Here is an 18,619-nt window from a genome sequence, read left to right on the forward strand (position 1 = left end):
TCAATTAAATATTGTGATTTTGTTTTACTGATTCTATGTACTTTATGGGGCAGAAACATGGACATTGCGCAAAAGCGATGAAAAAATTGTAAGGTTTCGAAACGTAGGCATAAAGAAAAAGGAGAGAATTAGCTTGGTTGAACGGAAAACGAATGAGAAGTTCTTACATATAGTAGCAGTAGGTTAGAAAAATGAATTTTAAATATAATTAACAGGAGGAAGAGGAACTGGTTTGGACATTAGTTTAGAGAAACTGTATTATGAGGGACGTGTTAGAGGGTATGGTGAAAGGAAAGAGGGGGAGAGATAAAGGAGACTGTAGTTCAGGGAAGGTAATAAAACAGAAATTTGCTACATCAAGATGAAGAGACTAGCTGAAGACAGTACATCGAAGTTTCTCAGTTGGAGCAAGTGACCTGCCAATAATGACAGAATAGCTATGATGATGATGATAATATGGCTAGCAATATTCGTCAAAAAAGTGAGAAAAATATAACAATATTGATTATAATCAAACTAGGTTTAAAGAAATCTTCAATAGTTGGAGTTTATTGCTGCTTTAATGGAAATAGTTCCTGCGTTTCATTCCTATGCACTGATAAAAGATTTTTTTCAGTACCGAAGTGTTTCTGTATGTAACTGTACGGTCTAGCTGATCGATTATTGATGAAGAAAATTTTAATTTTTAAATAAACCTCGTATAGAAGTGCTCTCAAGAATTTTTCCCTCAGCCAACAAACGAATATGCATATATGTATGTGCGTCTCGTCTGCGACGGAGATCGTAGTGTTCCTCTCGCCTTCCCAAATAAGGAGCTAAAATTCAGCACAGAGAACAAACGTCGTCTCTAAAAATTCCTACCTATAAGTTGTCATAGCTATTTTTAACTTTTGACATCACCAAACTGCGTAGCGAACCGAGCTGTTGCCTAGCAACGCGAGGAGACGGAGAGAAAGAGTGCTTTAGTCTGACAAGTCCTTTGGGTGCGACAACTGCTAATAACTACGATGGAAGATATTACGAACAAGTAAATATGCAATATTACAAATAGTTCAATATTTTTAGTACGATGTAAGTGCGATACCATAGTACATTTTAAAGGTACTCCTATTACAATAAAAATGTAATTGCAAGAAGAAGATTTAAAGTCCCAAATTATCTGTACATGATTATAAATTCAAGGATCGTCCCAGCGACTAGGACCAGCAAAGCAGTGAAATACGTTCTGTTCATCGCAAAGAAGATGAAAGGAAAGCAACCTGCAACATATAGGACATCCCCCCTGGAATCACCAAAAATAGCTTCCCTTCTAGTGCCATTCTGAGTGAACAGTGCAGTGAAATTGTGGAAATCAACAATGTGACATAACATAACCGATAAATTCGTGTCGTCCGCGTCATCCGCGTTTATAATAATAAATGGGCCTAAATTAAAATTTTGTCATAATAATCAGTTATCCAATTAAAGTGCCAAAAATAATGTAATACATGTTCGTGAAGTTTAGTGTTGTTAATTAAAGCAAATAGTGGAATTCTGAGTATCCTTTCAAAATAACAATTATGGTTTAAAATTATATATGTTAATTTTGAGAAACAATCTAATTTACTTTTTTTACAGCACGAGTGACTAGCGCCTATGCAACATAATAATTTGTACATTATTAAATTGCATTAGCGCTGAGAGTACAATTAGAATCTGCTTTTGTGCCGGTTCCCCAGAACGTTCTGACCGAACTCTGAACCGTGTTGTCCAGCGGCTATATGGTCAGCTTTGGTGGTCGATCCAACCTGTTATTAAAATCTAAAGAAGACATACGGACGGTGGAAAATCGAATCCCAGGCCATAGCAAATGCGTAAGCCCATCTTGAGACCGTAGGACACGAACCACTTACAGTAATAAAAGGGTTTCCGCGATAGGGAGCGAGTGGAATCGAACTCAGTACTGTAATAATATTTCTTCTCCCTAATAGGAACAAACAGTACTAGAACCCTGATACTGTTATATATGGCTTTCCTTCACAGGGACGTTTAAGGTTCGAACCTTGATACAGTTATATGTATTTGGTTTCTATTGCCACTTTATTCTTCGATTTTTTGCATAGTTTGAATAGCCCATAGGTAGGGCTGGATTAACCCACCTATAGGCCCGGGACTAGAAAAATATGTGGCCCCTGCTGACTTCACCTAATATTCGGTATTCTGTACTCTTCTGTGAAAGTACAGTAAGAAAGTTAAGGGAATATGTTTCATATTTTTGGTAATTTTTATGATGATGGTTGAATCTTCATGATTCTGTTCAGATAGCCAGTTGATATTTTGATCAGAGTCGAGGCCCTTTCCTGCTGGAGGCCCGGGACTATAGCCACCCCAAAGACACCCCTTAATCCGGCCCTGCCCATAGGAATACTTCCTACTTACCGCAACAACTTCGAAGTGCAAATTAAATATATTTTTTGCGCTCGCCACTTGCGGCTTTTATTTTGCAAATTCCTTCTTACTGGACGTTTGTGGAATTTCGTCAGCAGACTGCCTACGGCAAAGCAGTCGAAATCCCTCTTTTGCTATATTTATCCCAGGACGAGCCGACAAACTTTACCAGCTCGAAGGTCAAAGGTTTAAGTGCATTCCAGATAACACACACGTAGAATAGTGTCTGCTTTTCCGATAAGTAATTCTCCTTGTTTAAAAACGCAGGAATGCAGTACTAATGACACATTTCTTTGTGTGCAACATGCTTTGATTATAATGACACCTGTGTGGCTTGAAAACAATTAATAACTACAGAAAACGCGAACAACCGATTCAGAAAACGACGTACTGTACCTATATGTTATGGGGACAGATCGACTCACACGGATTGCATAAACTACTGGGAACACATTCACTCCAGCTATATTTTCACTGAAGCCAAGCAATTCAAGTGAAAGATGTAATGTTTTTTCCCCTTTTTACATTCTATAAAGAAAATTCAAGTAGTACCGGTATTTGTGCAAGACTCTTGTGTTCTTGGTCTTGGTCTTGGTCTGGCATGCAAGACTTGCAAAAACTGCAAGACCAAGACTCTTGCGTTCTTCACTATTCGCAGTTCGCATTCGGAAGCAATGGAGGCGTGGCTTTGGAGTGGCTAATACACACAGACCACAGCGAAGCCCGTGAAATAATTCATTGTGGCAACGCTTCAGTATCTAATAAGATGTCGGTCGATGCAACTTATCCCTCCTCTTTCGTGGGAGGTACGGGAAATCACATATCTAGAGTAGCGCTAACAAGGACACAGTTGAGATAGAAAGGTTCTACCCTTGTGTAAGGGATATGGATAAGTATATTGGTAAATGAGAGAAGTGTATAATTATGGCTTTTTTTTTAACGATACATACGTGTTCGTTCGTACAGGAACATTTTACAATGAAAGGTGCACTTTTAAGTCCACAATTAAGTCAATGTACTCATGGAATCGTATTTTTGAGCTATGATTTTATAGTCATGTTAAAAAATCTTATCCACTCATCTTGGTTTGAAGATAGAATTCCGGCAACTGTATAATGTTTTTAAAAAATAATACCCCAGACAACACGTGCGTGTACGGCACATGTACACCATTCATGCATAAGCCGTACATGTGCATTTGCTTGAATGATGCACACATACATAACCCGTGGTTAAGCCGTACATGTAAATTTGCGTGGATGAAGCACACATACATAACCCGTGTATGTCCACATGTGCATTTGCGTAGGTTATGCACACATACACAACTCGTGATTAAGTCATGCATGTGTACATGGGCATTTGCATAAATGAAGCACACATTTATATAACGCGTGCCTAAGCCGTTATGTTAACATGTGCTATTTGTGTGGATGAAGCACACTTACGTAACCCGTGATTAAGTCGTGCATGTGCACATGCGAATTTGCATGGATGAAGCACACCTTTATATAACCCGTGCCTAAGCCGTTATATGCACATGTGCATTTGCGTGGATGAAGCACACGTACATAATCCGTGATTAAGTCGTGCATGTGCACATATGCATTTGCATGGATGAAGCATACATTTATATAACCCGTGCCTAAGCCGTTATGTGCACATGTGCATTTGAGTGGATGAAGCACACGTACATAACGCCCATAACTTTTAATTTGTACGAAAATGAGTATAATTTTATGGGCAGATACGTAACTTATTTACATTTCATACTTTAAACCATCCTCGGACGCCCCAGAGAGAAATACAGAGTGCACTACTGTATACTTCTGCCTATCTTCCTCATGCTGATGGTGGCGATTCATTGAGATTAAATTATACTTTTAGCTTTGTTTCTGGAGAAAGTGCCCCATGTGCAATATGCCGCCAACTACCATCGGTCCGCTGTCGCCTTTTGGCGGATAGCCGTTGAAGTGAAGGAAAAATTACGATTGGAAGCGGAAACCCACCAAAGCGGCTGCCGTGAACAGGTGGCAGCACTGTACTGATGTTACTACTGTCAGACAGTTCATAGGTTTACAAAACTATTTTTGTGATCGATTACAGCAGAAAATGCTGCGTTATTTGTTACTGGGCAAGCATGTAAAATGTACTACCTAAAGCTTTGTTCCTTTCAAATAATATCTTCCAAAAGTAAAATTCTCATTGACAATTATTAGTTCTTGGAAGGTGATGTCGTTGGAGTTACAGATGGTGTTAGTGTAAGGCAGCAAATATATAAACTTTTTTTCCCATTGGATCTCGGATATTCTTTTACATCGCCTCTGCACTACGAGGAAATCATCTGTTTTCTGCATGTAAATTTTCTAGGCACTGCGTATAAATCACCTGTGTGCTACATGTAAATCACCTGTATGCTACGTGTAAATCACATCTGTCCTACATGTAAATTACCTATGCACTACATGTAAATCGAATACGTGCTACGTGTCAATAACCTGTGCGGTAGGTGTAGTCACGTGTGCAGGACGTGTGCATTGCACATGTCCTGCGCACGTGAAGATGTTGAATAGGACCTTTGAGGCATATGTGCATCATATGTACAGACGTCCATTTATACAGCTGACGCACTTGTTGGATCCGTGCAATTGTACATGTACTATACGGGTACTGTACGTGCATTGTGCTGTCTGGGACACTGATTAGTAGTTTCGTATGAGCTTTACTATCTTAAATAACTAACTTGCACTAAAAAACAAATCGCTGAACAAAGCAATGTTTATTTTAAAATAATTGTGTGACAGTGTCGCCAATTAACTGAACATATTCATCAGACACATCAGACAGGTTATTAACCTAATTTTTCCTCTTACGCTAGATGAGACCTAACTACAAGACAAGATTATATGGTTAATTGTTTTTTCATAGGACTTAGGTGAATTGTTGCAGTTTTCATAAAATTTTTGGAAGGTACCTAGGACTATCCTTTAAATTTGGGAATCGTAATAAACAAAATTCGGTAAATGTTCTAGTATGAGGTGCGAAACTGAATGTTGTTCTTAACGTTAAATAAGTTAAATTGCAACATAATCCAAATTTGTGTATGATGACGTATCATCTTAACATGTTGAAGTTTCGTTATTGATGTAACACTTTAGAACTTGGACCCTGATGTGCAACGATTGATATCAAACCATATTTTGAACTTTAGTCACAACTCATAGTCTAAGATCATTGGTGGGAAGTTATTTTTACTGAAATATGATTGGTTGATTTTACCTGTAACTTTATAAATTGGACTTGAAATCTGATAGGTAGCCTTAACACTTTCACACCTTGAATGTTAGAATTGTAGTTATGACTCACAGACCAAGGTCAACATTTTAACACATAATACCTGATAAATCGATTGAAATTCAACACTTCGAATTTCATCAGTCACAACTCAGTGTTTAAGGTCATTATTCTTGGTGCAATCTGATTGGCTGATACTTATAATTACCGCAATCTGATTGATCACCGGAAGATTATTTTTGTTGCAATCTGGTTGGCTGATCACTCAAATTTTTGTTGAATTTATTTTTAAGTTTTGCTCAACATTTCTCCACCACTGTTTAATTTTAAATTTTTATTTTCAAAATGAGTAACTAAAAGTTCGGTTTAAAAAGGTTTTGTTCGAAAATTTGGTTTTAAAATTTTAGAGGTTTTTTATTTATAAATTTAGATTGAAAATTTTAATTTTTGTGTGTGAAAATTCTGGTTTTAGATATTTGTTTGAAAATTTGCGTTTTTATTTTCTAATCAAATAATTAAAAAACGCATAACGTTTGATGGTTAACCGTGTAACCTGAAGTAATTCTTGATTCATTTTAGTTTAAATTACTTTTTTTGAAAAATTTGTTTTTGAACTTTTTGTTTGAAAATGTTTGAAATTTTGTTTCAAAATAGTTTTCAATTTTTTAGTTTGAAAAACTTTGGTCTGAAAACTTTGTTTCAAAATTTTGTTTGAAAGTTTTTAGTTTCAAAATTTAGTTTTGAAAATTTTGGTTGAAACTTTCAACTGGAAAATTTTTGAAATTTTATTGTTTAAACATTTTTGTTTGAATTTTTAAGTTGCAAAATATTGTTTTGAATTTTTTAGTTTGAAAAATTTTGGTTTGGAGTTTCAAATTTTTAGTTTCAAAATTTCGTTTTGATTTTTTCTAATTTAAAAATTTTTAGTTCAAGAATTTCGTTTGAAACTTTTGTTTGAAAACTGTTTCAAAATTTTGTTGAAAAAGTTGTTTCAAAATGTTTTGAAATGTTTTAGTTTGAAAACTATTGAACTCATTGAAAAAGAACCATTTCGAAAAGGATCTGACCTGTTTAAAACTAAAAGGTCTGGATTGTACTTGAAATGAAAACACAAATCAATGAAATCGATAATATTATTAATAAACATATGTACACTGCACTCGTTAACTACATACCTCCATGCCAGATAAAGGATCTGGATATTGTTGATACAATTTATTTTGCACTTTTTGCACCAGTTAGTCTTTAGCATATAATTGTAGTTCGAATTGCAATCTTCTGAGCTCCATTGCAACGTCGATAGACGGAAAATTAATGTCCATATTATCACAAATATTGACAAGATTCACACAGTCTATATACATGTTTTACAATATACATAACATTTCTCAAAACAGTACTGTTTAAGAAATACACTTGCCTTCGGGCACACGTCAACTGAATGTCTTACACACTGGAATACATTGATGAATTTGACCCATTCCGTTGGTGATAGATACACCATATTGCGAGTCACATGTAATGTACTTTTCTTACGTGCACCATTTCCTTCCCCCAAACATTACTTCATGATTTGAGCCTAACGATTTCACAATTGTCACATTTAGCTCATCATGAAAGTAACCATTCATCTTATCGATTCGTGTACGTAATATTTCCCATTCTTCAAAGTCCAATTGTACACCAAACTGTTCTACTTTGTCCAATCGAATGACAGGGCAAAACGAAGTAGTACTGATACCAATCATAACATGTATTTAAATGTATTTATGGGATAGTAGTTAGCAAACAGGAATTCTTTATCGTGAGCCGTATATATATTTCCAACCAGAACGCCCTTCCTCGAATGAACTCATCAAAGTCATAAGATTATGTCATGCTGGCACGTCATTGGAATGGAATTTGTTGACGTAAGATCCCAAACAAATCAACTAAACATTAAGATTGGATTGTGTGGAAAATTGGAATTGATTTAATCACAAATCATAGCGTTATTGCTGATATCATGCTGACAAGTAATTAAGAATGGAATTTGCTGACGTAACACCAAATCAAATCCACTAAACATGAAGATTGGATTGTGTACTAAATTGGAATTGATTACCTCACGCAGTGACTGACGACGGTGCAGTCTGAAAAGATAGAAAAGCTATGGCAGGAAAGGTGAGAAATCTGTGACAAGAAAGTACGTCAGAATCGATTCGCAAAGATTAATGACCTGTGATATTGTTAGTCGAGAGCAACTATAGTTAGCGTGATGCTTATTCACTTTGTATTACCACTCATTCCATGGTTCGCCTATGTTTATCCACAAATTAAGTGAAAATATAGGATCCGCTCAAGACGGATAACACAATTTGTGGCAAGAGCAGACATGGAAAATGAAACAGAATTGTTTGGTAAGGCTCACATGTGTGTCAATGTTGTCAGTGTCATCACCACACAGTCGTGATATATAACTCTCGTCAATCTCGGTTTGAATATAAAATGACATCAAGTAGATCTCTTTCCTAACAAGGCGAAAAACATACTACAGCATCAATTCAGTCTATGATTTCAGTTACACATTGATACACAATCCAAATTCACTTCTCCCAGTGAACTTGGGGACTCGCTTGTACATATATTTCCAAGAGGCTAATGGCATGCTACGTCCTAAAATAAAAGAACAGTTAACAAGACACACTCCCTTCAATGTTGGTTGATGAGAGCCGATCAGGCAAACCGATGACAATATGTAAAACAGTGCTTAAAAGATATGTTTATACCTGATGTAGAAGATTATTCACTGCTTTTGCTCAACTCCTGGACTGGACAGATGAAACTACTTTCAGCGCAGATGATGTGCTTTACCACCCAAAACCACAAGATTTATCCAGGAACTTAATGTCTACTTTTTAGACAAAATAAATTGGTGATGCGCAGGCTCGAGGATTATTTTCGACATAAATTCACTTATGCTTATCAGTGAAAAACCAGAGGCGGTATGGCATACCACTGCATACCGTTTCACTTCGACCACTGACACCAATTACATTTATTTTCTGTAAATTGGCCACCTGTCTAAGTTGGCCACTTTTCAATGGAACCTATGGTGGCTAACATAAACATGTTTTACTGTAGTATATAATTTCGTAATCACTTCGAAAATATTACATTTACCTAACGGGAACGGAGTTCAATGGCATAATAATACAGCTTCGTTAATAAAACCACTTTGGAATGATTAGCTTCCATAAATATACAATAAAAATCACTTTTCATTTGCGATGCTTTGACTGATGTCTGACGTATGAACTTTTAACACGAAATCCTTGCCCACATTCTTCACAAAAATATGGCTTACTTCTAACGTGGCTTTGAGCTGTATGATGTTTCCGCGCATGAGGTGTTGCAAATGTTTTCGAACACAGCATACACCTATAAGGACGATTCTTTACATGTTCATTCATATGCTTCTTTAAATGAGACGACAGTTTGAACGGTTTCTCACAAACATGGCATTTCATGGGAAACTGGTCATAATGTATTCTTTCGTGAGTAGCTCTCTGTCGTTTTGTCTCGAAAGTCTTGTCGCAATAAGTGCATTTGACAAAAGAACTTTTCTCTGAATGATTATTTCTTTCGTGATTTTTAAAAGACACAAGTGACATAAAACTCTGGTGACACTGGAGACATTTCCACAGCTCTTGACCAGAATGCTCGTTGTTTTTATGAACCCGTAACTGGGCTTTCGCAGAAAATTTAGCCCAACAAATTTCGCACTGGAACGATTTTTGTCCTAAGTGACGAAGTTCATGCTCTTTGCGGTGATTTCCCTGTGAAAACTTCTTGCCACAGAATTTGCAGGCATAAGGTTTCAAACCCATATGCTTATATTTGTGATAATGCAATGCGCCTCTGCTTAGATGCTTTCCACATACATTACACTGACGAGTACCTTTCTTACGTTCCTCCTCTGTATGAGTATTCTTATGCTGTACCAAATAAAAATTCTCATCAAATCCTTTTCCGCAAATTCTGCACACAAATTTATGTTTTCTATTATGTTGTTTTCTATGTTGTCTAATGTTTGCAAATAGTTTTCCACAAATGTCACATGGGTGAAAATTATCTTTTGGCTGCATATGTGTTTTCATATGAAGTTTCAATTGAGGTAGTGTAAAAAATCTCTTGTCACACACGGTACAATGATGCTTCTTCTCACCTAAATGGAACAACAAATGTCTTTCGATAGGGTAATTTTTCCTGAATATTTTCCCGCAGATTTCACAACACATTTTATTCTGTTCATGATAGATTTTATGGTTGTCGAGGTAAGTTTTGCATTCAAAATATTCTAAACAAACATCACAGCGAAACTGTTCTTGAGACTGGTGTTTTGTACCATGGATTTCAACGTCAGTATTACCTTCAGAAGATTCATTACAAACAATGGTTTCGAATGATGGTTTCTTATTTTCCATATGCATTTTTAAGTGTAGATTAAATTTGGCATAAGTACGAAACGCAGCTTCACAAAACATGCACACATAGTCTGGTTTCATATTTGTTCGTGAAGTAAACTTGTTCTTACACAGATCGTGTATTCTACTACATTTTCGGGCAATTTTATTGATAACTTTTCTTGCTTTGCTTCGCAAAAGGGTGTCCATTGTCTCGAAACCTGTAGTTGTTTTGAAACAATAAGGTTTAATATTGGACTGATTTGCATTGTCTTTATATAACGGATTTGAATAAAACTCTCCTGCAATAGTAACACTGAAGAAAGGCATCTGAGTGGTAGTGGGAGCACTTCCATCAGAAAGCTGATCTGTGGAAACTTTCATATCTTTCGCTCTTGATATTTCCTTCGATGAATTTTTCACAAATGATTGCAACGAAGCCATCTCGATGAATCTGAAAGGGAAAATGCAGTTTTACAATTTACAATGGTTCCACAACATTCAATAAATCGAATTACAATGTTGATATCCAACCCCATTTGCAACTTTACAAATATAAAATTTATATAATTCTAAGTATAATATCAATTTACACTTCTGCAATTGCCATGAGAGATCGAACTCAGGCTGGTGTTATGTCTATACTTTATACGGACTCTTAAGTTATAACAATGCTTGGTAAAAATACGTAACAGTTTCACAGATCACGGCAAGAACAATTATTATGCGTTTTCATTGAGAGATGACAGTGCTATTAGTGTCAAATAAATATATTTTTATTGTTTACCTTTCAAACCGGCTATACAACTTGGCGATTGCAGTAATGACGTTAACAATTCCGATGGTAATCAAGTAGTAATTGTAGCGGCTGCGACAAAAGGACTGCTTGCTGTAAGGGGGTATACACCTTATCGATCAACTCTATATATGACAAATTTTAATGTCCATTTTATCATTGGAAATATTCTTCGCATTGAATATTTCTTGTAGAGTCCAGCACTCACCTCTGTACAATATATGAAATTATTATATGAACTGATATACAGGTAAGTGAACTTTCTCATTGGAAAATGATTGAAGTTGACCGCCATGACTATGGATGACCAAGATGGGAGCTCAACATATGTGATGCCTCCCTGAAGCTATAGCTAGCGGCAGAAATTCTTGCAACTAGCTCTTCTTCATACAGTACAGGTGTTGCGTAGACCAGGTATTTTATATGATCCCAGAGAAAAAAGTTTAATGGATTTTAGGTCCGGTGAACAAAAAGCCACCTCACGGGAAAACCTCACCCTATCCATTGCTCCAGATACACATAATTCAAGTATTCCCATGTGTCATGTGAGAAGTAAGACGGGACTCCTTCATGTTGGAACCAATTGCGCTGACGAAGTTCTAGAGGAATCTCCTTCAAGAGTTCTGTTTAAACGTTTGTCAAGAAATAAGGATAAAACTGTCAATTTAATCGGGCTGGTAAAGATGTGGACCAATGAGGTAATCTCCCAAAACACCAGCCCAGATATTCACTGTGAACATGTATTGGTGACCGATATGGATTATGACGTACGGATGTTCCTCGTCCCATACATGTAAAGCACGCATCATCACTAAAGAGTACAGGAAATACAGGATTATGCTCACACATTCGATGACCGCTCACAGAAATTCACCCGTGGACCCTAATCATTGTCTGATAGAGTCTGTACTTTTAGTAAATGATACGCACTTAACTGCTGTTCTTCTAATATTTGCTATATAGTGACAAAATTTGTTCCTTGCACTCGTGCAAGAGCTCTTGTGCTTACTAACGGTTCTGGTGCTATTGCTTCTAGTACGTCCTCTTCCAAATCAAGAGTCCTGACAGTCCACAGAACTCCGGTGCCGCGCATATCCACATATCACAAATTCAGTTCGGTGTAGCCGCGCAACGATATTCGCAAACATGGAATAATAAGGTGTTTGTCTTACGGGGTATCTTGCTTAGTATAATCTGGCTGCCACTCGCCAACACCCACCAGCTTCGCTATACCCGAAAACCACTCAACAGTCCCGATGTGGTTGAATATCCTGAGTGAACATAACTGACAGACAGGGATGTAAATGGAACGTAACACAAAATAATCTGCTGTTGTTACCTCGCAGACAAATCCAATGCCCCACAAGGTCTATCGCTCTTGTACCTTACAACACAATAGCAAGGTGCCATTCGCAGAGGGCAGGGGGCAACTGCCCCCCCCCCCCCCGAGTTTGAGATATACATATATATTCATCAACTGTCTACTAATATACCAAATAAAAACTTAAAACACTTGTTACTGACGGTCTTGCATCCAAGAAAAATAACAAATGACGCCGCTGCACGACAGTCAGAAAAGAAGGGACGTGACAGCCAGCACAATTATTTCACTTTACCTTGAGATACTTAATGTGGCTATGTATATGTTCATGTGCATGGTTGTTATATGGTATAACAACACTGAAATGCAGAAAGTGTGTCTTTTATAGGGGTTTGACACTTGTCATCAGTCATTTCTGCATTCAATATGACCAACATTGCATCAGGCCCGAAACCAGACACAGAAGTTTGGGGGTAGCATGAATAAGATAGGAGAGGCCAAGTCATTAAAAAATCTCTTACAAATATCTAAATTGTGATTTTTGTATTAACAATAACATTTTGTATTGAGGTCTGGAGGGGCCATGAAAAGTTTAGGGGGGGCAGGCAAAACCCTTCAAAAAGACCATCCAAAATTTTCAACTAGAAACGGGCGTCTTGAAAAGGGGTCTTCTTAATGGGGCTTGAATGAATTTAGACTTCCAAACTATGCTAAGCATGAATATCAGGAGTCTTATAGAACGTTTATGTCTGTCTCAGTGAACAATTATCAGAGCAAAAATGGTAAGAGGTACCGAGGAGCAGTTTCCTGCGATGAACTCAGCGGCATAAGAGTATGTCCCATCTTATCGGCTAAACTTCTACCCAAACAGGAAATGGTAAAAATTAACCATTTCCAGTTTCAACGTTGATCACCATATAACAATTACGGTAATATATACTAACAAACTGTCTTTTCTTAAAATCGATTCACCATTTGAAGGAATATCACCTTCAACCGAATCACTCGACTAAAACCGAAAGTGGTAGAAATTAACTACTTCTTTCAGTTTTAATATTGATCGTCAAAAATCAAAACAGGTAACACATAAGGAAGGACAGGTGACTCTTTTTTGGAATCCATTCAGCATTGCTGGAAGAGGTTCTATCCCACCCATAAATCTCTATTCAAAGCAGAAGTAATAGAAATTAACAATTTCCGCTTTCAACGTTGATCAGGCCCGCAACTAGGGTTTCTGTCACCCGGGGCAAACACACAATTCGGCGCCCCCCCCCCCAAGGTTTAGTCGAAAACTATCACTTATGGATTGCAACTGTAAATAACATTCTTAATGAAACCAGTTATATCGATTTTTAAGTACTTTAACCCTCCAATACGTGCGCGGGCTACCATTGTAGCCCAGCGTTTTTATTTTCCTTGCCGCAAAGTAATTCGAGATGATAACTCAAAGGGTGTCTGTGTACCTTTCTATCAACTATCATTCTGCGTGTTTAGGGTGTGGTCAAACGTAAAATCGAAAGGATCTCATTGTTATTTTGCTTGAAAGTTTCATGGGCTACATCTGTCACGGGTGTTCCAAAGCGTCAAAGTTTTTTCATTATAGTTTGAGTGTTGATCAGATGGTCAATGAGTTTGCAAAATGCCAATTCTGATGAGAAATGTTTTTAAAACCAATATTTACGATCCAAAATCATTGAGAACATAACAATGCAACAATGAAAAGCTTATTTTTATTTCTGTAAATTTTTCGGTGTAATCCTTTGATGTGGAGAAAAGAAGAAAACTTTCCATCAACAATGAAGCACACAAGAACTCTACACTATATTGTTATGTGTACCTCTCGAACTTGAGCACTTTCCGTACCTTTTGGGCACCTTTCTGTATACTTTCTCTTTCTGTATATATGCACCTCTAAGGTGCACACAAGTGATAGAAAAAACTGATTCGAGCAAAGCATCTCTCTTTACAGTGCATTAATTAGAAAGTTCATTAAATATGAAAGAAATTGCTTCATAAAATATTAATAAATAGATCAAGATATTTAGATTATTTAATGTATAGTGAATATTATACATTATACACAATTAATGTAAAACAATGATTGAAATTAACAATAAAGCATAATAAAGCATAAGTTGGTCTCATAGATAACAATTCAAAATGCCTCGGAAAGCTTTCAAGCAAAACTAATAGATAAAACTTCATACAGCCTTCACTCGCAAAATCTCTTGGTAGGCGTACAAGAAACAATTAAATACACCGAGGCGTGTAAATTATCTTTTCCGCCACAAAACTGCCCTCTATTTTAAAAACATTACAGCAATTGCGTAACATTACAGGGGGCGCGTCTGAGCTAAACTCTTCAACCACCAGCAAGCAACAAAAATCGGGAACTTTTCGCCCCCGCCCCTATTGATAACAGCGTTTTAAACTTCAGAGCTGTTCTCAATGGAATTATACAAACAAACAGCTCCTTGTGGTAGGAAAAGGAAAGGGGGGCGGATTCTCTGTGGTCGCCCAAGGGAACAAATGCATGCAATATTAGGTTTTTAATGTATGACATTACACCTATTTAGATGAGACTCACTCTCACTCTCTCTCTCTCTCTCTCTCTCTCTCTCTCTCTATATATATATATATATATATATATATATATATATATATATATATATATATATATATATATATATATATATATATATATAATCAACGAAAAGAGGTCCCATGGAAAAGGCCAAGTAAACTTTTGATTTCTTTTAACCTCTAGAACAGCGTTTCCCAACCTTTTTCAACTTGCGGCACACTACAGGTGTAACTTGAATTCTCGCGGCACACTCATATAGATATTATTATTATTTGTAAATATGAAATATAGTGGTAATTTTTTCTTTGATTACTGATCTCCTTCTTACAGAGAAGAAAGCTCGATCACTGATTTCCCCCCGTGGTAAATCATTATGCTTATTTTTTCATTCTAATTTTAAAATAGAAAACAACTGCAATGAGATATGGGACCAAGGCTTTTAAAAATACACTTTTTCCTGAAAACTGTATCCAACCTTTCACTAAGAAGGAAGATCACTAAATAACGAATGAACAAACAAATCTCTTTTACTTTTAAACCACAAATGTAGGTAATTTGTATGCATGTTTGCTTTGTCGAAAGGACTGAATGCATTTTAAAATTTCAAGTTACGAAATAGTCTGCAACAATAAAGAAGCAATAATGGCCATAACAATGATAACAAATACTATTTTCAACATTTAAAATGTACAGAAAAGTAACAGTGTGAAACTCAAAATTGTAGATTCATAGTAGAGGTTCGTGTTAATGTTAAATACAAATATACATTTTTCCCAATGTCTTGCAATTTGATTGCTATAGAACTAATGATTTTGTTTCGATTTCCTCGCGGCACACTAGCGGCCAATTCGCGGCACACCGGTTGGGAAACGCTGCTCTAGAATAAGTTCCTCAAGGGAAAGGGTGCGATTTTTAAAACAATTGATATATCTTCTTTCCGGCGCCCCCTCCAACCACGCGCCCGGGGCACGTGCCCCCTCTGCCCCCCCTAGTTGCGGCCCTGACGTTGATTGCTATATAAGAAAACTGATAGATAAGCTGTATTTTTTATCCGATTCATTGTCTCAAGAAAATATACCATCTTCACCCGCATATCTCTACTAAAAGTGGAAGTAATATTTTTACTACTACTTCCGGTTTCAATATGGATTTCCATAATAGAACAAACAACGGTTAACAGATAGAGAGGTAGCTTTTTTCTTTTAATTAAGCGTTCGCGAGAATATGTTCTATCTCCGACTTTATTCTTTTCGTGCAACTGGAAGTTGTAGAATCTACTACTAGTACTTTCAGTTTGAATATTACCCTCTATAAAGCAAAATCGGAAAGACAAGAAATGGTTCTAGCGTTCCAGGAATGTTTCGTTTATGATCTTATTTTCATGTTATAACTGAAAGTTACAGCTCTAACTACGACCACTTTTAGCAATAAATTTTACATAGTTTGCAAGTCTCCCGTAGTGTCACAATATGAGACGAAACTCACTTCTATACAAAATATTTTCACATCAGGAAATACATCTCTAGTAAAAGGTAAAGGTGAAATTGAATTATAAGAGAGTTCGTGCTTTCTGTTGCTTTGTTTTGAAGGCAGGGAAAATTTCATATTAGAGGTGGTGAAAACGACAGGGTTAGAGTATTGGAGGAAAGATATCACTGAAATGGTGCTAAGCAAAAATACCATAATTTTACACTATCATACCTTCACTCACACTTGAACTTTTTAAAGTGCTATTTACCATTAAGAAAAAAGAAATGAATACATAAACAAATTAGATTTGCAACTATCACTAAGATCAAGTTTATTAATCCAAGTTTGTAAGACTCTTCTGTACAATTATCGATTCGTGAACAAGAATACAAAACATCTCGAAGACGCCTAAACAATTATTTTTATGCTTAAATTCTAGAATGAACAGGTACTCCACATACAGTTGGAGCTAGAATATTACGTGAAATAAATAAATACTGAAAAATAAATAAAGGAAGGAAGAAAAAAAATTCATGACAATTCATCCATTTTTTAATTTCTTGTACTTCTATTTATTTTTACGCTGATACATTTCATTTCTTCACAAATGATCTTTTTCTGAAAAGCAAGAGTTGGTGATCTTTGAGAAATCGCTTAAGACCATCGCAGGGCAGTTTCATACTTACATCAATGCATGCCTGTTTCCCAGATAGGACGCCACACCAAATATTTTTATTATGATTCCCAGGGTTCATCCACTCATTTCCTAAGATCGTTAACATTGTTAGCTTATTCGTTATTAATAGCACAGGAAATAAAGGGGTTTTGTCGGAAAAAATTCGAGACAAGCTGAATTTTTGCCAGTTATTAGGACCCAACTTGAGGTGCATTTTCCCAAAAGTCCCCACTCCTCCCCCTTGTGCTTTCCCCTCCAGCCCCTTTTAATACTAAATTAGCAAGGTTTTCTATTATCGCTCATATCTCCGTTACTATTAATCCGATCTTCAGGCTCTTTCTACTGTCTTTTTCCCTGAGCCACGATCTATAAAAAGTCATTCTTAACCATTTTCGCTATGTCTAATACTTTAAGAGATATTCGTAGAAATATGTAAAATTTTAATTTTTACGTGTACTTTTTTTCTTATATTTTAACTTTTATGTATTCGATAATTTGTAGAAACGTTTCAAATAAAAGTTGTAGATCGCTGTTTTTAGCTTTAAAACGGTGTATATATTAATACATTTAGATGTATGGGAACGTGTAAAAGGGCACCTTAAGAGAGCGAAGTGCGCGCTCACCATTATTGTAAACTTCGCAGAGTTGTCGCGCCCTCGCTCGCCTCGTTTACCTCAAATATCGTAGCATAAGATAGCGTGGACCCCTACGCAATATCCCTTTCATTCCCTTCCTGGCTGTGTTAATCCCCTCAGCTCTGACACTCACGGTCCCTGCCTCAAGCCACACTCACTATTGTTCTTGATGAATGGTGATCGTAAATAAGTATTTTCTGATTTTGTGAAATACATTACTCGTATTTTTACAATTCCGCGTACTTTTTGTCAGTTTTGGTTCGTAGGGCTTTTGCTCCTAATCCATAAGTTATAGGGTTGTTAAATTATTTACCATCTATGGATGCGCTGTGTCCTGGACTAACAACCGATAACTGTGAATTAATTGACACTATTATCTATTAAAAATAATCATTGTCATTCACAGCATCACGGACCTCCCACCCACTGCTAGCTAATGTTACAATTTTTGTGTTCCTTATACACATTATGTTCATTATTCGTTTCTTGACTTTTGTTTACCAATAATTCATATATACAATTCCTGTTTATATTGAAGGCATTTAACAATATGTACAATACATAAATGCTATTATTCACAATCAATTTCGTCTTGATCTTCATCCATAGTTGCTGTGTTGTGACATGACTGCGTTGTATTGTTGCAGTACAATGTTCGCACATAGCTGAACAATTCATATCTGACAACACTTACAATAATTCTCACAGTCAGTTTTGCAAGAACATGACACAACATACAACAAGTCATCTGGTACAAAAGGTTTTAAGAGGTAACTGGTTTAAGTACTGTTCTCCCTCTTCCATTTCCTTTTACGGACTTTTGCTTCCACCCCCATTCAATAGCTGACAAATTGGCTCCCAACCATTTCTATACTTGCAAATAAACCCTTAGTAAGTGCTGTTGACATGCTTCTGTTGTTGGAGGTAGTTTAGCCAAATCGAAATTCGATCTCAACTTTGACTTTCTTGTG

The 18,619-nt window shown here is 36.5% G+C and overlaps 1 protein-coding gene across 1 annotated transcript in view; it reads right to left on the reverse strand.

Annotated features, from left to right (window-relative positions):
* Positions 1-7,477: 7,477 nt before the first annotated feature.
* Positions 7,478-18,619, reverse strand: part of LOC145663970 (uncharacterized) — a 77,783-nt gene continuing 66,641 nt past the window's right edge. The window contains exon 7 of the mRNA XM_081730215.1: positions 7,478-10,620. Within this exon, the coding sequence (XP_081586341.1) occupies positions 8,982-10,620 (1,639 nt within the window). The 3' untranslated portion in view covers positions 7,478-8,981. The remainder of the gene's footprint in view (positions 10,621-18,619) is intronic.

The sequence above is a fragment of the Thermobia domestica genome, chromosome 11 (assembly GCF_964235325.1).
Source record: "Thermobia domestica chromosome 11, izTheDome1.hap1.1, whole genome shotgun sequence".
Lineage (NCBI taxonomy): Eukaryota > Metazoa > Arthropoda > Insecta > Zygentoma > Lepismatidae > Thermobia > Thermobia domestica.